Source organism: Chroicocephalus ridibundus, chromosome 9 (genome assembly GCF_963924245.1).
Source record: "Chroicocephalus ridibundus chromosome 9, bChrRid1.1, whole genome shotgun sequence".
NCBI lineage: Eukaryota > Metazoa > Chordata > Aves > Charadriiformes > Laridae > Chroicocephalus > Chroicocephalus ridibundus.
In genome coordinates, this window is record NC_086292.1 from 29,274,621 (window position 1) to 29,301,184 (window position 26,564).

Consider the following 26,564-nt stretch of genomic DNA (forward strand, 5'->3'; position numbering starts at 1 on the left):
AGCAGAGGGGCCAGGATTCCCCCAGAATGCAGCTCAGCAATGCTTTACCAAACCCTCAGCACTGACTGAGGTGGATTTTAGGCCCTGCCTTGGACACAGCAAGGGTACAACACAACGTTTGTTGGAAGGAAGGGACAAAACACAGGGGCTACCCATGCTCCGGGATAGCTGGGGAGGGAGAAGGAAAGGGAGGGGAGATAAAAGGAGGGGGATACAGGGTGGTAGAGATCTGCTCCCTCCATCTCATTTCCCATTAGGGTGGTTTGAACATCCCATGGCATCCCATCCTTGTGAAGGGTAATATTGGGCTTTCTACAGAGCTCTTTGCTCTACCGGGAGGGAATGAGAAAGCAATGTCAAATATATGTTTGAAATGTCAACAGAAAGGCCCTGCAAGATTGACTGCAGTCTCGTGAAATATTTAATTCTTTCCTTCCTTATGAAGAGAGACATTATTCTGGATGAAAGATTTATACAGGGGGAGGAGGGCAAGAGAGAAGGGGAGAGAGAGGGGGAAGAAGGGTGCAGGGAGAGGGAGGGGACCGGCTGTCTCCCTTTCTCACTGATACCCCTAACCAAGTGCCTGTTTGATCTACCTGCCTATTGCTTATCACTGGAAATGTTGAATGTTGCTTCATTATCTCAGCCTCGTTTATTTCTATCAGCATATTTTCCCTTTCTGCTGCCTTTGTCTTTGCACAGATGTCTATCACAAAGCACGTGCCCACCTGCACACCGACCACTGAGCCCCAGACAGCCCTGGCACAGCCCACCCCAAAGAACAAGGTACCAGGAGCTGGGGACACTGGAGGTGGCATGAGGCCCTGGTGGGATGGCCATGAGGAAGCTGTCCGCAGCAAATGGTGGTAGAGGGGTGTCATATTGAACAGGACACCCCTCTTCCAGGCCTGTAGGTTTTATGTTCCCTGAGGGAGAGGTTTTGCTTTCCCATGTGAGGTACCAGTGTCTGATGCTGCAGATCCAGAGGGGCACAACTCTGTCTAACCAGGTTGAGGGGGACAGGGAGGGCAAGGAAAGCATTCCCCTTATCTGCTCCCCGCTCAGCACTGTCATCTGCTACGTGTTCAAGGGCTCACTGCCTGTGCATCTGCTTGGGGTCTGCTGAGCGGGGAGCCTGTGACCAGCCAGATACCTCTGGGCTCCAAGAGAGACCCCTTCCTCCCAGCGACTTGCGGCAGGGCTGTAAGCCGCATCCTGCCCTGTGTCGTGCCATTAGCTGATGAGGGTGATGGCTGATCCGATCAATGGGTCTTCCTCGCTCACCCTCCATGACAGGGCTGGCACCCGAAGGAGGAGTGGGATAGATGTCTGCAGACAGGCTCACCTGGAGCCTTCTGGGCAGCGGAGCTTAGCAGAGGCCTCTGGCATCTATTGTAATGTCAATAACAGCGATAATCCATCTGAGGTCGTGTTAGCAAGACCAGAACTGGCTGAGGAAGTGTATCCTCATCCCTGCAATTCTTGAGATAGAAAAGAAACAAGTTCCCAACAGCAACAGGAACAGAGATGTAAAATTCCAATAGCAGTAAAAGAAAAAAAAATCTTGAAAACAACCCCTTTTGGTTCCACTGAATAGGGAAATTTTTTAATAATTTCAAAACATTTTGATAGTTGCTTTTCATTTCTAGTTCTTTTTGCAAAACTATAAATTACCTTAGATTTATTAACCTAAAAATTGATTTTCTTTCATTTTAAATGTGTCAAAAATGGGACATTTTGACCTTCTGAGCCTTTTTCTAGAATTTTTATGAAATGGGTAATTTGTCACAATTGTTCCTTTTTTGGAAGGCTTTGAATTTCAACCAAGTGGTATTTACTGATGAAAACACACCTAGTTGACAAATTCCCAAACCAGCTCTATTCAGGCGGTGGCTGTGATTTCAGGTTTCCAGAGCAGAGTGGAGAAAGGTTTTGGTACATGATTAGGAGCTTTCACATCCTGTGTGGGGACACATCCTGCAAGAGGCGCCTCTCAGAGAGTTACAGCTCTCCATACCTGCCTAGCTCAGATTCAAAGCTGAGACCCGGAGCTGAAAAAGGTGGCAGTGTCCCCTTTCAAGTCCCCTGGGCTACCAGCATCCCCACGGTGCTCTGTGCAGCTGACTCAGTGCAGGGCAGGGCAGCTCAGAAACCCACCGTTCCCCTTGCACCTCCCCGCTGAAACCACACGCACTGGCATCACTGCCATCCAAGCTGTTATACTCAATGCAGCATTAAACCTTGATAAATGCCTTTAATATTTAATTGGTGTTTAAAAAACATAAATAGGCAGGATATTAAATGCAACTCCTCAGGCAGAATAAGGCAAGTAATGTGTGTTACCCAGAGACTGGTGGCATCTTGCAAAATGCACTTAGTGTGGTTTGAAACCGAGGGCTTGGGAGATGTTTCCTTTTCTTCTGTACACTGACAGGAGCGGGAAGCTGGTGGTGCCAGGGAAAGCCCCTTTCCTTCTACCTCATGCCCCACAGCCCAGCCCCACTGCAGCCGTGCAAACGCTTGACTGCCATACCCCAGTGCGCAGTGATGGAGAGGTGGTTCGAGAAGGCAAGGCAGGCTTGTGGTCGCTCCCCAAAGCAGATGCATCGCACCTGCAGCACAGACCCACCTCGCGCCGCCTGCCCCCAAATCAGGGAGTGCTGCTCAGTGCTGAGTCCTGCGAGCTGGCGCGTGGCTCGTTCCTCAGGGTGGAGTTTGTAGGTGCTCAAACATGGGACTTCACTGTCTCCAGAAATGAGACGTGCGCCTTCGTTATGCACCCTCCACAGTGCCTCTAGGGCCCCGGTGCCTGCTAACGAGATCACCAGAGGCCCTCCTGCTCCAGACTCCGCCAGCTGCCTCAGCCAAGCAGGAGCTGTTAGTTCCAGCCATTAAAAACTGTTTCCTGAGGGTCCAGCAGTTGTTGTGCAATTTGCAGTAGTAGATAGGGGCGAGAAGCACCAGAATGTTCAGATGAGAATAAGGCAACCGAACCAAATTAGGAAGATGAGTCCTGGGACTGTGTTCTTTGTGGGTGACAGCAGTCGCAGTTCCTCCAGCCGCAGTGCAACAATGTGAAGTCACATCCGCTTGGGATTTTGCAGAATTTGCCTGCAAATTCCCACCTCTAGCTGTGCCAGGTTTTCATAAGACGTCAACTCCAGCCCTACACATCCTGGTGTGAGTCCATTCCTTGGGAAGTCAACTCCACTGCTCCACTGAGACACGAGATCACGGTCCAAAGCTTGGGCCTGGCAGTTGCTAAGAGCAAGTTGTGGACTATAAAGCAGATGCATGGGCAAATAACCCTTGGAAAACTAAAACAAACAAAAAGAGACACTATTCAAACATCTTTTGAAGTTCACAGGAGGTTCATTTGATGTGCTGAGGAAAAATTTAGCTTTATTAGGGAGGTTGGGGTTCAGTCATTCCCGCCTTACCACCCTCACCAGCAATCCTCACAGCGGACGTGGGAGTAATGCAAGGAGCATCCTCCCCTGCCATCACCAGCACACTCGCCCGACTCCTTCCGCATTGCCAGCACAAGTGGTGGGTGAACTTCCACACATCTAGAGGCTGATTTTTCAATCAAACGAGCACTTAAGCCTCCCAGAGTTCAGGTACTTGTCTCTCCACTGCCACTCCTGCCTCTTCAGTGTGAACAAGTGGGCTGGAGATCCCGAGAGAACAAGCTCTGCTATGAAGTTGCTAGCACCTGGAGCTTGCAGGTTGGGGGCGGCATGAAAATAGCCGCTCTTTGAGCTCAGCTCCCTGTTGTTCACCCACAGCAGTGTCTCAGCCACCATCAGCTTCTTCTAAATATGGAGAAATGCTGCAGGCCATTCGGCAGCAGCACTGGGGAGCTGCCACTAAATGCACAGGAATAATGATCCCGCTGCTGGGCAGCCCTGGAAGAGCAGAGACGTCAGGAGGGAGCAGAAGCAGCAGCAGCAATAATAAAGGAGCAGCGATCTGGCAAGAAAAAGCTTGGTCTGAGGGCTGGGTGACAGGTTTGCCTGGGCTTTTCCTGCGCAGGCTGAGGGAGGGACCTGGGACTTGTTGGAGGGAAGTAAGAGGCAGGGGCAACTTATACTTCACCCGGATGGCATTCAGCCCGCCGCCAACTGTGCCTTTGTGTGCAGTGGGGAGATCACTGAGCGGGCAAAGCCTTCTGTTCTTCCTCTCTCCAGATGGAGTTGGTGGTGGTGGCGTGCAAGTCTGGATCAGCCAGATCTTGCAGCCGTGCCGTGTCATGCAGGCAGTCCCTGACTGCCCTCTCCCAGCCGTCTGCCCGGGACCAAGCCGCCTGCCACCCTGCATCGACCAGCAGAGCAGCGTTTCCCACCCAGAGCGGAAATGCTGTCCTATGGGACCTGCTACACGCACGCTGGTCCTTCTTCTCTCGCGAAACTCCTCGAAACCCACACAAAGCAACATGGAAGAAGCCACCACAGTCCTGCAGGAGCTGGCAGCATCCGACTCTCTGCCTTTTCCTTTCTCTCTTTTCTTCTTCCTTCCTCCACTTTTATTCTCCCTCCTCTGCAGAACCAAACCTTTTGGAGACTCTGCACTCTGTGCTAGCCTATTATTCACAGAACCTCCTATCTCCCTGCTTCAGGATGCTGCCTGGATCCGACCAATTACCAGCTCCCTTGATGTATAACACCATAAAACCCTTAACCTCATTATAGAAAATTTCTTTTGAATGGCCTTTAAAAACCATCTCATTACACAGGAAGAACTGTAATTACCTTTAACAAGACAGAGATATTGTGCGAGCGAGTGCGTTTGGGCTGTCAAAACAGCAGCGGTGGGAGTTCATCTCCAGCCGGTTTCACCACAAGGGCAAACACTTTGTAATTCCCTCCCCTGCCCGGCTCTTCATCCCAGCTCTCCTCCTGCCTCTCATTCCGTCCTTCTCCATGCCTTTGCCGGGCAAACACAATTCCTCAATTGGCTCTGCTTTCCAAGATAAAGACCATCTTCCTCAGGTCTCATCTTTCTAATGCTCTTGCTCTCTGCAGTCTCAGCAAAGCTCTTGCAAAGCCTGTCCCTGCTCTGAGATAACGTGTGGTGGATGCTGTCCAAGGGCTGCTGGTGTCCCCGGACTGAGGGTTGGGCTTGGCCAAGTGAAGCCAAGGAGGAGGTGATGATGTGGCTTCCAGCACTTGCCACTGCCATGGCCCCGCACTGCCCAGGTTACAGGGATGATACAACCTTTCCGTGTGGGTTTAATAGGGAGGGATGAAAGCCAGTTTGCCTTCACTGCCTTCCAAGTAAGAATAAAAATGCTTTTCTGTAGGGCAAGAATCCTGTCTCTGCACCTTCCAGCTTTGGCCTTAATTGACCTGGAGGGCAGGGGTCTGTCCCTGCAACCTGGTGGGATTCAGCTCTTTGCTGCCATGTTACAGCTCACCCTTGGAGGGGGACCGGAGGGGTTAAATTGTTTTCCTTTCCATATGCATGTGACTCAAAAGAAGATATTTTTTCCAAACAAAAATTTTTCCATCCCATCTGTCACTAATGTCAATGCACTCCTTTGCCCAGATCCAGGTTGATTTTAAAAAAAAAAAAAACCACCCTAAAAATCTAACATTACTGTAGAAAAATCTGGGTACTTGTTGCCAGAGCTGTGATATTTTCCATTTCTCACAAAGGAGCTGTTGCAGTTTTTAACCCTCGGTGTTCCTCCCGAGGTGCTCCACCACCCTCATCCACGCCGGTGGCTCTGTCCCTTCCTCCCTGCTCCCTCCTGGGGTGTCTCTGACTCTTGCTTCTTTATTTCTGTCATTTAATTTTTCTAACTCTGGGAGGTTTCTGGGTGTGTTTTCATATTGACAAAGCAGAAGCTCACTGAGTGCCATTTACCCATTTCCAACATGTCCGCCCCTGGTAGCACCCTCTCTGGCATTACGTGTTAGTAGAGAAAGAGCATTTACTGTGTATTTCCCCCGGTTTTGAACGTTTATGAACAAATAAGAAGTCAGTTTTCGGATCTGGGGGGCAGCAAGGCCTGCTGCCCTCCGCACTGAGCGGTATGAGGGAGCGCAGGCCTCAACAAGGTGGGAGCTGGCCTGGTGGAACTGGCTGGAACGGGTCAGAACCAGCACGAGGCAGCCCCGCTCCCCTCACAGCAGCCGCCCTGCTCCCCTCCACAGCCTCTCAGCTGCTGGCGGTACTGGGAAATGGCACCAAAACCAGTACGGGGACCGGGGCAGCTGCTCCCAGGGCTGTCTGGAGGCAGCGCAGCCCATCCGAAGGCCCCTGACATGAGTGGTTGTTCCCTGGGGGTACACAGACCCCCCTCAGCAGGCAGGCCACTCTGTCACTTTGTCTGGCTGTGTTGCCAAAATATGGTTGCCTTCTGCCACACGGAGGAAAGGATGGACATTGAGAGCCCAGCTTCTGTGAGGCAAGCTAATTGCTTAAAGACCTTAATTGCCCTAAACAGCCCCACCTGGAGCCTCCACCTGACCCTCTCCAGCCACTGCTCTATGAGCCATATTTAAGCTCAGGGCTGGTCCTTTGCTTTCTTTCTGGAGCTTTGATGTGTTTCCAGTGGATGTGCTTCCAGCTCTGTCTCCTTTTGCTCCAGACTGGGCTGCTGGACCTGGTTTGTTGCTGTCGATGGACCTGGTTACAAGCACCTGCCTGTGCTGTTTGGAGCCAAGGGCCTAGTCCCCATCCAGGAGGGTGCCTTCTGCTCCTGGCTTGCCTTCCCTGAGAGTGCAGCTGGCCCTTGCCACTCCAAGGGGACCTGTTTCTGGAGTCACTCTGTGTTTTTACTGCATGGAAGAGCACTGCTAGCTGAGCTCTGGAAAGGTACCATCTTTCCTACCATCTCCCCACTAGCAGCTCCTGGTTGAGGTTCCCAGCATGTTTCTTTGGAGTTGGCCTTTCTCAATGTACTGTGCTTGTGACTCCGGGCATGTTGAGGACCAACATGGAGAACCAGGCTGGGTTTACATGTGTTATCCACCTGTGGGCCTGCTCAGGATCTGCAGCCTCACTGAGGGCAGGGCTCATGGGTGCTCTCCTGGGGCTGGAGCCTGTGTCTGGGAGGAAGGTTAACTCCTGGGACTTGCCCTTGCCTCTCTGCTCTCTGGAGCACGCAGAGGAGGGTGCTGGGTCTTCAGGGAGCGGGTGTCATGCTTTTATTTCATGCAAGATGTCTAGGCTGGACTGTGGTTGAGCGAAAGGTGATGAGTGAAGCAACTATGTTGTTAGTGTGTGTGCTGACTCTGCTCAGCACCATGCTGTGTTTGCCTGCCTGGCCTGTAGCCTGCCAGCAGGGACGAATTTTCCTTTCAGTCCCCTGAATGCCTCAGGAGAGGCCTGGACTCCAGACAGTCTCCTCTTACATCTACTAAAGTAGTAATCACCTCAGGTAGTTGCCTTCTCTATCCCAGTGTGCCAGTGGCTCTGAGAGATATTCTTGGTCTTCTCCCTGCTGGCAGCACCTGAGTAGGAGCCTCGTGGCTCTCCATCGCACCAGTTGCAGCCATTTCTACAGCCTCGCTCTGTGGTGTAGGAACACAGCCCTGGCTTGTGCTCTCCTGTGTTGCAGGGTATTTACTCCAAGCATCTGTAGCAAGCCTATTGCAGCGTGCTTTCATGGGCAGGTCCTCTTGCAGCAACAGCTGGTCTGGTTGGGGCAGGCATGCTTGAGGTGCAGGTCCCTGCCACCCCAGGGACACTGTGGCAGGGGCTCTGCCTTGGGAGCATCCCAGTGAAGCAGGTCCTGATCTGCAGCTTGTGTCAGCTGAGTGTTCCTGTCCTGCTGTAACTGCCCTCCTGAGAGTAGTTTTGCTCAGCCTCAGTGTCTCTGACCTTTTCAGTGTTGTGCAGCGGCATTGGCTGCTGGAGCTGCCTTCGGCTCTGCTTGCTGCCTAACAGGCCTGTGGGGATTGAGGGGAAATGGGCAGCCAATAAAAATACAGAATATTGAAAAGGTCAGAACTGTTTGGTGTGACACAATAACTCACAAAACTTCTGAGGCATTGCGTCTCCTCTCACTGCTGGCCCCCAGTGGCATGTGCAAGGGCTGTGGGGCTGGCAGCTTGGCTGGGGCTGGCTTGCATGGCCCTTCCCAGAGCATGGAGTAAAGACTCAAGCTGTGCTCTTGAGGCAGTGGTGAGCTTTGCAGGCATGCAATACCTCTGTGATTTTGCACACTGGTGACACCTCTGCAAGCTTTATTGGAGAAATCCTCCTCCAGAAGGAGTCTTCAGAAAGTGGACTTTGCTTTCAGCCTCCCTATCTGGAGGGGATGATGCCTCTGTGGCTGGGGTGTTCACTGACTTTTTGCTAGCAGGTTCTTGCCATGATCCCAACAGCAGGGAGCTGGACAGATAGGTACCTGGTTGAGGTTGTTCCAGTGTCATGCTCTGGATCTGTGTCCCCGGTGTCACAGCAATGGCAGGCAGGGACTACAGACCTCCTGGAGAGTGCTTTCTCCTGTGTTTGATCCTGCTGGGTACATGGGGCTCCTGCTCACCCCAGATTGCTAGCAGCTGAGGGTGCATATAGTCAGATATGCACCTGGCTTTTCTGTGCCCCTCTCTTTGGCAGCTCACCTGTGAGGGATGACCTAAGCCTCTCCTGCTTACCAATAAGGGCAAAGCTCTCCTGAAATGCTGTGCTGATCTAGCCAATCTGTCTTTTCTGATGGCAGGGGGGAAACATGCATGCAAAAGTTCTCTAACTGACTCCACTTCTCCAGCATTAGCACAAGGGGGAGACCCCCTTTCTGCTTCTGACCCCTTCTAGTTCTCCATCTCTGTCCAAGCACATCTGTCTGCTTGTCCCCTGACACAGCCCACCAGCTGGTGGGGACCTCACCTCTCCAGCCAAGGTACATTTGCTGGCCCTTTGTGGTGGCAGAGCAGGGCCCAGTGATCTTGTCATATGCCTGGCTATGGAAACATGCTGTAGGCCTGCCAGATACTGGGAGCAGAGGTCTTTTAAAAGCCACTTATTTCATCCCACCAAAACCATTATGACAATTTACTGCTGAAGGCACTGTACCATACCAACTGTGCCATAATGACAGTTATTGGAAAATATCAAAGAGCACTTTGTGCAGTTTCCTGTGGGCAAGAGGCATTTGGAAATGACAAATTCATTGAGTTTAGGAGTGAAAATTAAGTACTGGAAGTGAAAACAAAGGAGCAGGGGGAAATTGAGGGTTGGTGCCAGGCAGGCAGCAGCCAGGACTATGCACTGGCACTGCAGCAGGTCTCGCCCTGGATGCGCCATTCCTTGTCTGGATGCTGATTTCTCTGTGGACTCTATGCCCAGTGGTTGGGGCTTCCCCAGTTTCCTGGCAGAGGAGACTGAGTGTTTTATGCTGCTTCCTTTGGTTAAGTATGATGGCCGGATTATCCTGTTAGCTCCCTGCAGCCGTGCCCCTGTGTGCCCAGCTCTTGCATGCACCCAAACCCCAGCTGTGGGCACTGTGGATGTCTGCCCAGCCTGGTGCTTTTACAACCCTTAGCTTTGCTATTTTGAGTCTTTATGTGGTGTCCTGGGGACAGTCTTTTGTGTGACATGTAGTTCAGTAAACATGTAATGTGTTGTTTTAGGGTTTTATTGCTTTTATGCAGCACTAGTGTAATGCTATTCAGAGAGCTTTGGCATGCCTGTTAGCAGCTGAAGTGGAGCAAAGGAAGGATGTTCTTCCTCTCCAAGCCCATCATCTTCCCCTCTTGATGCTCTCAGCCATGATATAGTGGTCTAAAGGAGACAACTTGTCTCTGTTAGCATTCAGTGAAAAACAGTCAATGAGATTGTTAGAAGCAACTATGGATTGGCCTTGTTTTCAAAAGGGTCCTAAAATATTTGGCCAAAGTCCCATTGGAGAGTTTTTAACTCCTGCAAAAACCTCCTAGACAACTTGTTTCTAGAGTTCCTATCAGGATCATGCTCTCAGGTTTGGGGTGACCTCCATGAGGAATGGCAGGTGCTCATAAGGGCTTTAGCCAGTCTAGGAGGTGTCATCAGTATGTACCACAGCCCCCCAGCAGCTTGGGGGGGGTCTGTCAGGCCTTAGCTGTGTATTGAATGGGGTTGGAAACACTTTCCTCCCTGGGATTCCCCGATTCTGGGTAGGACTTTGCTCATGTTTCTAGCTGCATCCAAATTGGCTTCATCCAGGCTGTTCCTGAGCAGGGGTGTTACCCTGAGAACAGAGCTTCATGCCCCTGTCCCACACTGCTGCACTGAGGTGCATGAGTTTACATGTGTGTGGGTGCTCCCAGCATGTTAAACTGCTGTTAATGCTGGACTGGCTGTTCAGCACCTTGCTGATTTGGACCCCTATCAGTTAGTAATTGTAATACCTAATTTTAGTGTAATGGCACTCACTCAGCCTGCAGTTCCCAGAATGTGTAAGTGACATAGATTAATATTGCATAGAAAAAGTCAAGCTTCCAGTGCAAGATCAATAGATCATAACTTGGTGACATTTGAAAATACATCTTATTAGCAGTTCATATTTTGGCACTTCCATATATTTCTGTGAAGCCCCCTCCCTGCTGTCCCGGGGACTTACGCTGCATATGGTTGCTGATGGCATCAGAAGTCCTGTGAAATAAAATTGCATGTGCTAGATGCCACTTTGTGGCTTTTATGTTGTGGAAAATAAAATGGGGAGAGGTTAAAGTGCTGTTGGTCACTGCACCACAGTGACCAGGAGCCATTAGCATCTTACAGCTGTAATGATGAGGGCTTTTTTCTGAACTGGCTTCAGGACATCTGCCCCAGCAGGCACCTTGCTTTTGACATTGTGTGGTGCTGCTGTGACCAGCCTTAACGGAAAGCTGAGGCTGGGAAAGCAAAGGGAGCCCATGGTGGCTGTCCTGTCCTGGGTGAGGACAGAGGCTCATTGGAAGGCCAACACAGGGCATGCCTGTGTGACCTGCTGTTGGATAGATGAGCAGAGGCTTTGTGCTTTTGGGGCACAAACCAGCACCTTTTACCAGCATTAATGAGGAAAGGTAATATGAGGGGCCTCCTATGGCAGGGTGTGTCCTTGTCTCCCAGTGGAGAGCCCCAGCATATGCGGATCTTCACACAGAGGCCCTTGTTTGACAGCTTAAAGTGACTTCCTCAAGGTAAGGGCTGAGTCTATTTTGACTCTGGACTAGGATCTCCTGTAATTCCTGTGCTTATCTGTGCCTTTTCCCATGTGCAGCGGATGGTGCTGGGCTGATTTCTCTGCATGAGTCAGGCTCTTTGGCAATGAGTTCAGAGCTGAGTTTTGCAGCCAGCTGTAATATCTCTTCAGGGCATGCACACGCATGTGCATGCACCTTTCCCCCCGCATGTCTTGCTCTGCTTTCTCCTCCTTGGGAGGAAGTTAATCTCTACGGCCCTCGCCCATCAGAGCAGATTAGAGCGGCTCTGGGCTTCTCCTGGGCTGTGGAGGAATTGCCAGGATCAGAGGTTTGGATCATAGCTGTGGGGGATGATCCCTCTTTCAGTAAGCCTGGATGAGAAAGGCGGTATGCAGTTATTCTGCATCAGTGAAGTATGCTAGAGAAGATGCACTTTCCTCTCGTCCCCAGAGTCAACAGGAGCTGTGCTGAGTTTTGCTCAAATGGAAGATGCTTGTGTACACTTCTGTAAGCAATGAAGTGACTCAGGTTGCCCACTCAGTCTTCTCTTTCCACAGACTGTTCCCAAAGTCCCTCAGGATGTGTCTGAAGCATCCTAAATAAGACCTGTGCGCACTGTGCTCTGAGGTGGAGGTTGTACTGAGATGCTCAGAAAAAAAATAGGCCATTGCTTTTCTCACACAGACAGGCATTTAAAGATCCTGTGCAGGAGGAGTGTGGGCATGTGGCTAAATCAGAAGTGAGGAGCCATCCTCTCCTTTGGCACCTCACCTGCCTTGCATGAAATGGGGACGTTTTGAAGCCAGGCTGCAGGCTGGCTGGCTTTTTTTGGTATCTTTCTTTGTGGCACTGGCTTTGTGCAGTGCTTCTCCCTAGTGACTTCTGCTGGGTGGTAGAAGCAGGCTACTTTTTGCTTTGCCTTTCTGGCTAGGATTTCCAAAGAGGCTCATTTTTTTTTTTTTATCTCTGCTCCCAGAAAAATGAATGGCAAAACTGGCTTGCCTGAAGTGGGATTAGGTAATCAACCCCGCAGGACTCCCTGCCTTGCTCCCCTGATCATTTCTCCAGCCAGATGCCCAGGCAAAGCATCTATCTTTGTCTTCCAACCTGAGATGCTGCCTCTTCACTAATTAAATGAGGAATATCATCTCTTTATATTTCTGTCAGCTGATTTAAAATTAAAAAGGGACCTATAGGACCTATAAGGGACCAAGAAGAACTTTATCTTCCCCTTGGGGATTGCCTTCCTTTTTATTTAAGCTTTTTTTGCGGACTGATAATTCCATCTGAAGGTTTCCTGTGATACTGTGGTAACCCTTGGATGCAGTTCAAGTGCATCCTGGCCCCTGGCGTGTGCTCATTGCCTCCTAATTGCTCTAAATAAGTTGGGAATGATGAAATTAGAGTGCCATTGATATCAGGCAGCCCTGCCACACTGCAGTTAAAGGCATGTAAGGGAAGTGGACAGATGGGCAGATGTTAGGATAATAGGTATTAAATGCAGATTTTACCCTGTTTGGGATCCCCATCTAAGCACAGTTCAACTTCTTGGCACAGCGAGTTTGGTGCCCCTGCTGAGCATTTGGCACAGATTGGTTATGTACAGGACATAACACTGAATGACCTCTCTTGGTTCCCCAGAGATTCCTGGATATTGTCCTCTCCCGGGGTAAAGGACATGCAAAATAACCCTGAGGCCACACAACGTCCCCAGTATGCAAATACTCAGTTAACTGTCCTTGGGGCAATGTGATCAAACTGAAGCAAGTAGGTGTGGGCTGTGGGGGTGTCACGTCCCACTCTCAGTAAAGAGGGGGGGTAAGTGACTTCAGATTCGTAAATTCTCAACGGTGCGGACTAAGGTGAGAGAAATTTCAAGGTCCATGTAGAAACATTTATTAGCTTACCAAAATGGTTAGTATAGGTTTTAACAAGTCCATGATAATTGGTTAGGTATATAACAAATTATGGCAAGTGGTGAGGTATGCATTGTGTTACTTAACAACAGGTATAGGACAACTTATGGCAAGTGGTACTTAAGGTCGTACTTAAGGTCATTACTTAACAACTCTAACTGTCACTTAACAATTCTAAGAGAAAAGAGAAACTGAGGGATAGAAAAAGGAAAAGACCGAGAAAAAGACAGAGATCACCGGTCTTGGTTCCAGCGTCTCTTTCAGGGGATCTTTCCAGGCATAATCTTCTTTCTTGGAAAAAAAATCTTCCCAGGCATGGTGGTCTTTCTTGGGAAGAATCTTCCCAGGCACAGTCTTCTTCTACTGTTTCTTCTTTGTTACCCCTAGGGACACTTATTTTCCCCTTTTATGTTTGCTGAATTAGCGTGGTCCACCCCCCTTGCTGAGGACAGCCTTGTCTCAGGTTTCTCCCTTCTCCCAGGTGATGTGTAGCATGATTTGGGTGGAGAGACGAGTGCCAGAGTCATACATGTTTAGCATGATCTCTATAATCTTCATTAGCATATGCAGGGGTGTGTGCTTTCATATGCATTTTGCGGATAATGAAGGAAAGGTCACTCATCGGACACAATGGCCTTGAGAATTGAGAACTAGCAAGGTCACCACACGAGTGGCAGAACTACCCTGTCTTCACAAGACAGTTCTCCCACACTTTCAGGCACCAGAACTGTTAGCTTTATCAGTTCTTTGAAGGCCAGGCCTGCATTATTTATTTCCTTGGGAGTATTTGAGGCATTCCATTGAAGGCTTGGAGGGCCTTCTGCCCCTTGTCAGGAAATTCACAGTCCGTCCCTTACAGGGGGTTGTGCTGGTTCATCAAACAGGCAAGGCTTCTCCTTATGGTTACTCCCTTAGTCTGTAACGGATTGACAGCTGAGCTTTGGGTTCTGGCATTGAAGCCAGAAGAGTGGGGTGTCCTCTCACCCTGGCATGCAGGAAAGCTGTCCTGAGATTGCAGCGTGCCTGGGAGTGACATCCCCTGCTTCTGCCTGCCTGAGAAAGCAGCCTTTGTCCCAGTGCGGGGACAGCACTGGCAAGGATGGTGGTGGGGCTGGGGGCTGCCCTGGGGAGAGGCTGGGGTCTGGTTGGTGTCATTCAGTAGCTGCTCACCTGCTGTCTTTAGTTTCCTTTGCTCTGAAAGGAAAGAAACTTGATTTTTAGCATATGTAGTCAAAGGGAAAGAATGATACCTTGGTTTTGGCTGGCAGTGTTACTGTGTCCCATAGGAGCAGAGGGGCCTGTTAAGGACCTGAATCTGGGTCACAAACAAAGGCAGTTTTGTAACAATCTGTTCCCAGACAGAATAGACTCATCACATAACCCATGGGGTGAAATTCATCCAAATCATGGGGCATGAGACCAGCAATTCAACACTCATCCCCATGACTGAGTATCCCATCCCTGATCCTGCACCAAGAGCTGCCCAGGTGTGGTAACATGATGCTGAAGAGCATCTTGGCCAAAGCACCACATTTTTGGAGCCTGTAGTGAGTGGCTGGTCCCAGAGCTGCAGGTGAAGATGAGCTTCACCAGCCTGCAGGCACTTGTGTGCTTGTGTAGCCTTACAGGTGTGTTCAGTTTTGTGACTGTGCAGTTAATGGTTTTCTGAAAATGGATGGCAGGTACAGCACAGCAGTTTTCTTTCCAAAAAAATGCCAATCATTTTAATCACTTGCCTAAGATTTGGGTCAAGTCCAGCCACCTGGCTTTGGATAATAACTCTCCCAAGCCTTCTTGAGCAAGTCTTGTGAAGTATCAGTGTTATCAGGACACTTGAAATGGATGGGAGGCACACTGACATGGCAGCCAGCTGGCCTGCAGAATGGATGGCTGGTTGCAAGGTGATAGAAAGCTACATTTGCTCAGTCTGAGCCAATTCTATTCCTGTAACTGCCCTTGGCTGTGAATTCGGCTTCCCAATGGCTCATTGGATGCTCACCTGGGGGCCCATTGCACAGGCTTTGGGTTGAGATGGCAGGATCCCTTGCTCTGGGCAGTCCTCCAGGCTCAGGACTGATCTTTGAGATGTCCAAGACCTCTGAATTCCACCTGTTGCACATTTAAAGGCCAGAAGAGTGAATTCATGACCCACTGGTCGACCTGCTCTGCAATAGAAGTCAGAAACTGTCCCCTGCTGATTCTTTTTTCAAGTGCAGTAACCCTGGGTGCACTGAAGCATGTGGTTCCCAAAGACATTGGAGCTGCAGGGTCTTGGCTCTGCTGGCAGGCAGGAGAGGTCTCTGTGAAGCTGCAGAGGAGCAGCCATCTGTTCCTAGCTGGGGCATTCCTTTGAGTAAGGGTGCGCCCGGAATGCCTGGGCTGGCTGGGGCTGCTGGCACCCTGCTCTAGCAGGGGGCTGCATGGGGTGTAGCAGTCTGTTTGCATGAGGGAACATGGACACTGCCCTGGGCTGATCCCAGGGACTGAGTATTCAAATCTCTCTTAACACATGGTACCTCCAAGCAAATGGCTTGTGCAGCAGGAGGTGATTACAGTGTCTGTAAATTCCTACAGGCAGGAAACACCCTGGGTTTGGAGGGATTCAGGTGTTAACTCATTGAGTTAACTTTCTCAAAAAGGATCTACAAGCTGCAGGGATGTGAGCATGATGCTGTTTGTGCTTTCCAGGGAGTGAGAGGGCCAGTCTTCCTGGTACTCAGCACCCTGCAGTGCTGTTGCCTTGTTCAGGGGTGCCCTCCTACCCGTTGCCGCTGTTCCCTCTGCTTGGGTAGAAATGCCCCCCTCCGGTCGCAGCCTCTCCATGGTTGTGCTAACAATCCAGCATGCTGAATTATTGACAAAAGCCAGTGTGTGTGCTGGTCGGCACATCACACTGTGACCTTGAGATCCCCTCTCAGCGCACCCTCCTGCCTTTGTGTTGGCTGGAGTTGAGTTAATCACTTTCTCCTTGTCTGGTGTGCGTGTCTGTTCATCTCTGCTCTTGCCTTGTCTTTCTCTGCTTCCCCTTCCCCTCAGCCACTTCCAGGAGGTGACTGCCTCCAGGCTTGCTGCTTTGTGCTGGAATAGGTCCATGCCAGCTCCCACCAAGAGCCATCCCCTTCTCTGCCTGGCTGAGCACAACATGACATGTCCCTGGACCTGCAAGGAAAAGGTCCTGGTGGCACCCATCAGCAAATGAGCTGGGCACTGCCACAGCACCAGGGAAGAGGGGAAGCACAGGGCATGGCTGGCTCATCTGTGAAGGCATGCTGGGTTTTGGCCAATGCTAAAGTTGTCTGTTCCTGCTGGGCAAGGAGAGGGAGGAAGGAGCAGTGCTGCATGGAAAGCCCTGGCGAGCTGGGCTTGGCATGGCCATGGGAGGAGGAAGGGAGTGGTGCTGGCTGTTCCCAGAAGAAGCCACAGGAGCTGTCACCCTGTATGACCCCCTTTTTTGGCAGCTGCAGCCAGCTTGGCTGTCAAGGGCAGTGAAAAAGGCTGAGTGGGCACCAGGGCTTGTTTTACCACTAGGTAAATTGTGCTTGATGCTGTAGACAACTGCCTTGCCTGGTCTGTGCTGTGCAGGGCCTGGGCAAGGTTTGGTCTGGAGGATTGTCATTTCTGGGGAGCAGATCCCTTGGGTTTGTTCCATTTGAGTGCTGTTCTGGGGGTGGGTGTGCAGTTTGTCACACTAGGACTCTAATTGGACCAAACCCCAGTATCCTGTGGGCTTTGTATCACCTCCAAACAGGGAAGGTCTCAGAGAAGGTCTGGCACTGAGCAGAGCAGGTTGTTACTGGTTTCCACTTGCCCTAGGTGCCCAGAGATAACTTGGCATTGCCCTGCGGGGCAGTAGGTGGAAGGAAGGACTTGTTTTCCCACCTTGATCCTTCATGGCTGAGATTTCGTGGAGCCTTTCACACAGAGGTTAAGTCACTCACCGTGGCCACCTTTAGCAGCTGCTTCTCTGCATTGTGGGTTGTAAATGTCCTCTTAATTTAGTGCCTGCAGTGCACTAAAGCAGCAACCTTAGCACAGTCTCTACATAATAACTGAAGAGGCTCTAGATCCTTTGCTCTGGCACAAGGCTGCACTCCTTGGCTGCCGTAGCCCCAGTGACTGATATCTCCCTTACCCCTGGGTGCAGATGGCAGCAGGATCCTGCCCCTGGGGTCAGAGATGCTGCAGGGCTCCCTGCGTGGCTCTGGGCAGGCACAGAGCTGGATACTGAAGTACTGTGCTCCTTCTACCAAACTGTCCCTCTGCCCCACCACCGAGCCTCCCCACAACTTGCTTTTGAAAGAGAATTCTTTATTAGACAGACATATTTAGCCTAATCCAGGCAGGCAGGTCAGTCCAGGCAGTAATGCACTCGCTTAGCAAATGTTTCTTTTGGCTAAACTTACTAGTGAAAGGTGTTTTTTCTCCTTTACAGAAGAGAATAACAGCTCTGACCTTGAGGAGAGAAATTATGAGGGTTCAGAGTTTTCTTTCTTTTTTTGTTGCTATTTTTCTTGCAAAATATTCGAGTTGAGAGAGATTTTTTGCTTAAACAATTTATGCCCGGTGGATAGATTTATTCTGTTCAGCTGCCAGCCACAAGAAAGCCCCGTTATTCCCTGTGGCATGGCTTTTTTTCCTCAATACTCATAAATACTCTTTGCTAAATCTGAGTTTCTTCTCCTTGCAAACATGGGGGACTGGGTAATCCTGCTCCATTCCTGATGCTGGATGTGCCTCCTTGTAGCCACCTTGCCTCCTTTGCTGGCCTGGCGCTAGGTAACGTGAGTGGTGCTCAGGACCTGCTCCTAAATCTCCCTCCCCATTCTGCTCCCTTGTTATTTCTGTCTCTCAGGGATAAAGGCCGTGTAAAAATTGCCTTTTTTTTTTTTAATGTCCTGGCACCAAGAGGTGCTTTGTAGGCATCACTTCCAAATCCCACCTGGCTGCTACCTCCCACACTTCTGCTCCCAGCCAACACCCCACTGTCCTGGCTTTTAGCAGGAACCAGGCAAAAATGGATTTCCAGGCTGGCTGGGTGGTTTAGCATCGTTCCTTCAAGGGAGAAGGGGAAAATGTGAGGGTTTGGTTCTGAATGATTTATTTGAATGAATGTGGCAGAAATGCAAAGTGAGTGTTTGGGCTTGATAGCAGAGTTAGTTTGAATTTGGGGTAGAAAAAAAAAGGAGATTCTTAGAATGAAAAGTGAGCTCAGAGGGAGGAAAAAGGGAGACTTTTTCTTTTAAACACATCAAAACGGTCTGGTTTTAATGCTGACTGATCACTTAATACTCTTTTCTGAAACACCATTCTGTGAGACAAGGCATGCTTGACAGGACTGGGATCACTGCAGCCATGTGGCTCACTGGCGAGTTCGACTGTGGTAGCTCCAGAGCTGGCATGGCACCACCTGCCTGCCAGCCCCTCGCACCACTGGTGCCTGCCTCAGTTTCCCTTCCCTTGTCTGCAGCTCATCCATGAGGTTTAGGGGGCTCTGGCTGCCTCATCTCGTCCTTACCAGGGGACCCATGTGCTGCTGCATCTCCCTTGCTCAAGAGATTTAATTGAGGGAGTGAGATCTGGGAATGAGATCTCCAAACTCATAGCAGTAGTGAGCTGGAGACATAGCATCCCTTCCCTGATGGGCAGCTTGCTGGCTCTGTCTCTAGCACTCTTGATTTTTTTGAGCTCTGTTTTTCAGTCTCCTCACCTCTCTGCTAGTGCAATGGTTTAGGAACAGATGGGCTTAATTTCCGATTGCCGCCCCCTGAACTTGGGAGGAGGTTTGAGTTTGGAGCAAGTCTGCCTCTGATTCCATGTGACTCCATCTGGCAGACTCCTGCCTGCAGGCAGCCGGTCTGCCCTGCCCCTGCGGACATGTAGACCCCTACTGAGCATCTGGCAAATACCCCTCTCTTTTTTTTTTTTTTTTTGGTGCCAAGGAGGGCTCTCTGAAGTAAGATTTTCTCTCTTAGCAGATAACTCTGTCTTCATGTTACCTTCGCAGTAGCAATGGCTGAGCATCATCTTACAGTTTGATACTGTTGAGATGCTTAGTCTAAGCTTCATCTAATCCTCTTTCATCTAGCAATCGGGCTAGTGATCTTGCAAAAAAAGGTTTTCTGACACCAGCCTCGGCATTTTGTGGTGTGTGCTTGGGCTGGAAGGGTAATGCTCCTTGCAGCATCCCAGTGCTGCTGCCCTTGAACCAAACCAGAGGTGAAAGGCAAAAGAAAATGAACCTAAGTTTCTAACCTGAACTCTGCACCTGACTTCTGCATCTTGGGTTTAGGTCTCAGCTCTTGTTTTCATAGGATTTTGTGGTATGCGATTTCCTTACCCGGCGCCTTTTGGAACATAAACCATATTTTTATTACTGTGACTTTGGGGTGGATTAAAGGTTTGGGGTTTTTTTGAGAACATTCTCCTGAACCTGACAGGTTTTATTCCTCTCTGCTGCACACTGAGAGTACACCCCAGGAATCCTGCAGCTCTCTTTGGAGAGTGATAGGAGTCACAGTGCTTGGCAAGGAAATTGCAGGGTCTTGTATCAGCACCGAGGGGTGATTTGGGAGAGGAAGAAAAGGAAGGATTAAAGCAAATTTAAAATACTTCTATTCCCATCCTGTGTGTTGAGGCCCCAAATTCAAGGCAGAATTTGGGGCTGCTGGGCTTTGCTTGTGCTTGAAAACTCTTGGACTGTGAACTTTGCAATCAAAACTTGATTCCTGCTTGCTGAAGGTAGGAGGCTTGTGTGTGTGGTTCAATGGGCTCATTGCCCTCTAGCATCACAGTGTCATCTAGACACCCAGCTAGGGGACAGGCCTCTGGGTGTAGGGATGGAGTGACCTGGCTGTGGTCCTGGATCACCCTCCTGTGGCCTCGGGCCACGGGGCTTGCTGTCAGTAAGATCTGCTCAGCCCTGAGCTGGTTCCCAGGTGGTGGTTAGAGCTCATCCCTGTCATCTGACTTTGGCCAGCTCTGAGATGAACATCATCGCTCCTTGAGCAAGAGAAATGAGGTGGGCAAAGCCTTCCTCAATGTCTGTCTGCCAATGCTGCCATGGTGTGGGCTAGTTGCAATGATTGATGGCCATGGGTGGGAAGAAGCAACCTTTCCTGGACATGTTCTCCAGCAGGGCAGGCCCCTCGGCTTGGGTTTGCTGCTTGGGTGATACTTCAGGTGTCTTTCCACTTATCTCTTGTGTGCCCACTGGCATGGAAAGCCCTGTGCTAGTGAGTAGGTGGACTGCTGCACCTTGAGAGCAGGGCAAGAGGAGATGAAAACTGCTGCATGGGGGAGAGTAGAGTCAGGGAACAGACTTGACACCAGCCAAGCTGCGCTCCAGAGCTGTGTGCTGCCACCACCTTGCCCTAATCCCGTAACTGTGCTTGGCCTCAGCCTCCCAAACCTCCCTCCTCTTCTGCCCAAATTGGATGTTTTTCCCTTCAGCACCTTTTCATACTCTTCCCCATCCTGTCTTGCAGGGCTGCGTGTCCAGGGCTGAGCGAGGTGCCCCGTTACTCTGCGTTGGGTCCCATGAGACAGGCAGGACCACCCTGTACTTCCCAACGGGGGCCGCAGCACCCCCTTCTCCCTCCACTGCACGGGAAGACCCTCCAGCATCTGAAAAAAAGCTGCAGAGGTCTGCTGCCACGGTACGTCCCTGGGCTTTTGCTCTCCTTTCCTGTGCCACTTCTCTGAAGAAGGACATGCTACAGGGTTTGCTTTCCCCTCCTGCTGCAGCAGGATGCACAGAACAGGGTGTGTGCACCATCTTGCAAAAAAAGCTTTAAGTGAACAGCTTATGCACCGAATAATTCGGGTTTCAGTCAACAGAAACAGCTCACGAATTCAGGTTGTATTTAGCAAGTGGTTTTGGCTGGGGAAAAAAAGTGAAACACTGAAAAGTTTCATTTTGACATTTTCAAAATGAAACCTTTCAGCCATCTGTTTCAAGATGACATTTCATTTTGAATTTTTTCTAGGTTATTTTTTCAGTGTGGGGGGGGAAACCACCTACAAACAAAACGAAAGCTTCACTTCAGACCAAACAAGTTGTTTGACTCAGACCCAGATTATTGCTGGGGTTCTAAGATTTGGCAAAGAAAAAAAAATACTTTCGTCAATGTGAATTACTTTCTTTTCTCAATTTGGCCACCAAAACAGGTAACAAGCACCCACACCACCCCACACACACACCCTTCCCTGTTTTCCCAGCCCAAATCCTCAGAATATGTTGCTGTTGGGGTTGAAAGCTGGAGGAATGGGTGTTGCAGCAGGGTTGCTGGCATGGTGGGCAGCACAAGGGAGTCTGAGCAACTGCAGCAGGCAGGAGGAGGGAGCCTTGCCCTCAGCAGCACAGCACGGAGAGCGAGGAGGTGGTGTCTGCAAAACCTGCAGGGTTATTTGCTTTGTGTGTGTGAGGGAGTCAGAGCTGCAAGGCACGTACTACGCATCGTTGGGTTTTTTTGAGTGAGAGCTTGGGAAGAGCCTGTGGTGGCAGAACATGTTGTACCAATGACTTCGGGGATGGCAGGAGGGACTCTGTGGGAGCTAATTTTAGCTACGGCAGAAAGCTTGTGCCTGCAAGGAAAGCGTGCTGTGCTGAGCCCACCTGGGAGCTGGCATCCTCCTGGGAACGAGATGAAGCCCTGAGGCTGTGGTGGTGGCCACTGGTACAGGTGCCCAGACCCATGCTGGCTGCTGCTGGGTGCATGGCAGGTCTCATCCAGCCCTATTTGCTCCCCACAGCATCTGTGCCTTTTATCTCAATGTTTTTTCCCTGTCTAGTGTTTGAGAAAGTCCAGTTTAGGGGGGGATTGATGTGATGCTGAAGGGACTGTCTGGTCTGCCTGCAAGGTGTTTGCAGCTGGGCTTGTCCTGCACAGGAGAACCCCCTCTGCGTAAGGATCCTGCTGGGCTGGGGAGCGAGGAGAGCAGGGAGGGGAAGGGAGACAGGAGGCTGGTTTGCATGGATGAAACATGGAGGTGAAGCATTCAAATGCACGTCAGCTTGGTTTGGGGTCAGAAGATGTAGCAAAGCCATGGGAATGAGGGAGAAACCCCATCTCTCAGCAGCACTCTGGCTTGCAGAACAGAGGTTGGGCAGAGTGAGGGCCACAAGCTGCTGATGCAAGGCAGAGGGACAAGTGCATTGCAGTGAACAAGACCCTACCCATGGGGCTGCAGAAGAGCCTGCATGGGCTCCTCTTGACAAGGAGGAGAAGGTCTGACCATGCTTGCCAAATCCCATCACTGTGAGCACCTGGGTGGCCCTTCCATGCTCTCAGCTCAGCTGAAAGATGAAGCTATCTAATTGAGAAAGGGCTGCACTTTTCATTTACTGTGCTCTCTCCAACTCCAGTTCATCCCAAATGTGACCTTATTAACAGTCACATAGCAGAAATGCTGGACACGGAAGCATGTGGTGGAAGGGAGGTTGCTGTGCTTGGCAGGGGCTGCTGGACTCCTCCCTGAAATGGGGCTGTTCCTCCCCCACGACGTCTCATGCCCTTTGTCAGGAAGGCTGAATTGTAGTGGGAGAGACCCAATATTGTGCCATAAACAAAGTCTGTGCAGCAGTGGGGAGGGGGCTGCACGAATGTATCCTCCACTGATTTCCCAGGAGGAGTGTGGTGCTGGCATGTCCCTGGCTCCCAGCAGCCTGGGTGCACAGACTCCCACTCCAGCAGAAAGGATTAAAATACAAAACACAAAGAGTACCAGGCAGGTGTCTCAGTATGTGGTGGGACAGCAGGTGTTTGATATCCATTCTTGTCTGCTTCCCATGCTTTTGTCAGCACTAGCTCCCTGCTGAAGTGTTACAGGGTTGCTGCCTTTGTTGCAGAGGCAAAAAATTGGCGGTTCAGAGCTATGTGAGATCAGAAGGGATCGAGGGTTGTTGCACAACTGAAATCAGTGTCTGCCCTTATTTGAAGGGGAGCTAGTTGTGCCCAAGGCTCTAACCACTGCTCTGCAGGTGACTGTGAACCCAGGGTGTGCAAGTGGTGGTGCTGGGGATGGTGGTAGGACCTTGTCCCTGAGAACCCCATGCCAAAGGGTCCTTGTGGTGTGCTCAGCTGCTGGGTGCTTGGAGCAGGGACCAGGATCTGAGATGCGGGGTAGATGCATGGATGCAGAGCTTGTGCGGCTGTAAGTTCCTACTCAAGATGTGGACCTGGAATATGATGGTCATTGTCTCTGGGCAGGAGGTGTGTTGGAGGAAGGGGTTCATCCCACAAGGAATCCCTCCAGCCTGGTTTGGGAGGGGTGGGAGGGTCTTTCCCCAGGCCCTTACTGGAAGCTCCTGAAACCTGCTGAATCATTTACCTGGTTTTGCATTTATTATTCCTGTCTTCTGTTCCTTTCTGTTTTCATCTCCTCTTTTTTTCCCCCCCTTCATCTTTATCAGTAGCTAATGAAACAGGCAGGGAGAAACCCAATTCGTACAGTAATTAAATTTACTTAGTGGGTATTCAGCTGTAGTAATGAGAAGTTTAATTCAATGATTAGTTTTTTCTTTCATTAATTAAAAATGGAACAATGGTGCAGTTACAGTGGGCTGCATTGATCCTCCTTGTGGAAAGCTGCTGATGGAGGAGGAGGGAAGGCTTCTCACTTTTTCTATCCTCCCTGGATGCTCTCCCCACATACAGATGCCTTTATTGTCCCTCGCCTCTCACTTGACCCCTCTGCCCAGGTGTTCCTGACTCTCTGGGTAAGGGGTGCTTGGGGCAATGATGGAGGAGAGTGGTGGAACTGTCCCTCACACAGGTCCTCTCCCCAATCTGTCCCCAGAAGCAGCCTTTCAGCTTAAAAGGGGATTTGAAATATTTGCTGTGGGTGGAAGACTGAAAAGCAGGTCCCAGCCCACAAGAAGTTTGGAGTGGGAGAGTTGTTTTCCTTCCTAGCTAAACAGATTTTGATCCATTTAGATATGTTAAATTCATAAACATGTTTTTAGTCTTTTAAAATAAGTGATGTGTAAAAGTAAAAATAAATAAATAAGCCACATAAGTTGTTTCCCATTTTTCAATGCTTTCTGCAGGCTCTCAAGGAATGTTAGGACCTCAGATGTCCTTTGAAGCATGGCTGGGCAGGTTATCTTCCCCTAAAGCAGAGGCATTGGTTTGCGCGTAGTTTTTACAGAGAAGGCTTATTTTGGTAGCTTTTGGGATCATTGTAAGATCTGCGAAGTGTATGAGTTCATAAGGAGGTGTAGCAAATAGTGGGAATAAAAACCCCCCACAACAAACAATGAACTATTAATTGGTATTATAGGTCCAATCTGTGCAGGAGCTATGTGCAGAAGGTGGCTAGGCAGGAGAGAAAATGCTGCATCACCCCTCACCTGTGCCCTCTCTGCCCCATGTGTCTTCCAAGTAAACTGTTTCTCTGCTGCTGTTGTGGGGACCATGTGATGGTGAGAATTAGCCAAGGGCTCGGAGCAGTGAGCACCTGTGTTTGAAGAAAGTAAGTGCCAAGGGCACTCAGCACCTCTGGAAATTAGATAGGTTTGCTTTCCTTGGGTTATCTCAGATAACTGCTTTGGAAAAGCTGGCAGGCAGGCGAGAGGCTCCTGTCCAGCCCAGTGCTGTGTCTCTGATGGGAAGGGCAGTCAGAGTCCCGCAGTGGGGCTGGAGCCCGTCCAGCAGTGCTCATGTCTCCCAAGGCTCCTCTGTGCCCCCCTACTTGTGGAGCTACTTAGGATTCAGAGAAATATTTTTTTAAATTCCAAAAAAGGAGGAATACATCCCCCCTGCCTTGACGTTGTCCCCCAAAACAGTGAAAATTGTGATGGAAAATGGCTTCCAGCAGAAGAAAAGATGAAGTGGGACACTCCTCTTGCCACATGTGGCAGGAGAGTCACAGCTGTGGCACCTGTGCTGCCCCCTCTCCAGCGTGTACCTTGGCTGTGGCAGCAGTGGGGAGGTGAACCCCAGGCTGGAATATGGCTGATTTGCGCACATGGGTGCTGGCAATCTCACCAGGCTGTGCTGCCTTCCATGTGGGAGGGGGCAGAGGGGTCAGCTTGCCCAGCTGAGTTTGGGGAGGATCCCCTGCCTGCCAGGATGGCAGCACAGGGTGAGGCTGTGGGAGGGTAGGGTGGGACAGGACCGCTGTCCCTATGCACTCCTTGGCTAGACTGGAGCTCCTGGCATCTGGCAGAGCCCAATCTGTTGTCCCCAGGGAGGTGCAATGGTGCTTTGCTCTGGGCAGTATTTTTGGCTACCCTGGCTGTAACACAGCATCTCCAAATCCCAGTACATCTATGGGAGGACCCCCAAATACCCCGGGTCCATGGGACACAGGGTCCCCCAGGCACAGCTTCATGCCCCATTGCTGGGGCCCTTTTGCAACTCTGGGCTTTAGTGACGTTTTGCAATTCCTGTCCTGTGTGAAGCATTTTTATTGCTCTGCACAACCTGGACCCACCAAGGTTGGGATACAGAAATGCAGCCAGAGCAGGGCCTGGGTCTGAGCTACCATGGCAGTGCTGCCAGCCTGGGAAGGTTTACTGGGGGTGATGCAAGCCTGTGCTGGCCAGTGAGTGCTATCTGGCCTTGTAGACAGCTACAGCACTGTTTTACAACAGTGTTTTTCAGAGGCCTTTTGCATGTGTTTCTTGAGAGATCACTGCAAATGATTCCCAAGTGCTCTGGCCCAAATCTGTCCCGCTAGCTGTCAGCAGATCAATGCTCTGCTAAGTACAGGCCTGCTCTATTTCCATGGGAAAATGGCTTCTATTAAGCAGTTCATTTTGCTCCTTTCAGCAGCGGGTCCACTAAATTTTGGTAGTTGTGTTTTTCTGTCTGTTGCAGCCTGATTTATAGCTTTTAAATATCAGCTCAGATGAAGATTAAGCTCAGCTGAGATCTGGTTTTGGGAGGGAGAGGGGAAAAGCATTCAGAGCTTTTTAATTTCTCTCCCACTTGCCTCTCAAACGCCAGGTTTAAAGCCCTAATTGTGATATTGTTTTGCCCACAGTGCATGAGTGGAAAGCAGAGGAGAGGCCAAAGCCCAGCGTGTCCCTGGCATCCGATCGCCCAGCATCCTGCCTTCATCTGACCTGGGTAGGTGGCATGCGAACTCGGGTGCTGTTCTGTTGCTGAGCATATGACACTCACATGCCTTGGTCATGCTGAGTTCAGGACTGGACGGGTTTCTGCTGCTTTAAGTGTGATAGAAATGCTTTCCTATCTGTAGTCCGGCGCAGCTTTCAACTAGGATTTGGGGCAGGTGCTGCCTGTGTGTTGAACAGGTAGGAAATGTTCAATCCAGCATGCCCACACAGAGAAAGGTTTTACCTGGGATAAGGGGGGGAAGGCATTCAAAATGAGTATTTGGACAGTGGCAGTGTTGAGAAAGGAGGGCTTTGTCATGGGGCCGTATGGCTCTGCTTAGGCAGGTGGGTTTGCTCCAACTCGTATCGCATCGGCAAAGGGCAAACATTGCCTGCATGGAGTGAACCAACACGGACAGCTGAACGCTGCAGTCTGGGGGATGCTGGGCAGAAATAGTTTCATCTTCC

At 50.4% G+C, this 26,564-nt stretch overlaps 1 protein-coding gene across 6 annotated transcripts in view; it reads left to right on the top strand.

Moving 5' to 3' along the window:
• Positions 1-26,564, top strand: part of LINGO1 (leucine rich repeat and Ig domain containing 1) — a 166,663-nt gene that overhangs the window by 75,338 nt on the left and 64,761 nt on the right. For 4 of the 6 annotated variants that reach the window (XM_063345566.1, XM_063345567.1, XM_063345565.1 and 1 more), the window contains one exon: positions 26,021-26,106. In XM_063345566.1, coding sequence (XP_063201636.1) covers positions 26,021-26,106 — 86 coding nt within the window. Of the gene's footprint in view, positions 1-20,517; positions 20,689-26,020; positions 26,107-26,564 lie in introns of all 6 variants that reach the window. The other 2 variants (XM_063345570.1, XM_063345571.1) reach the window with 1 other exon arrangement.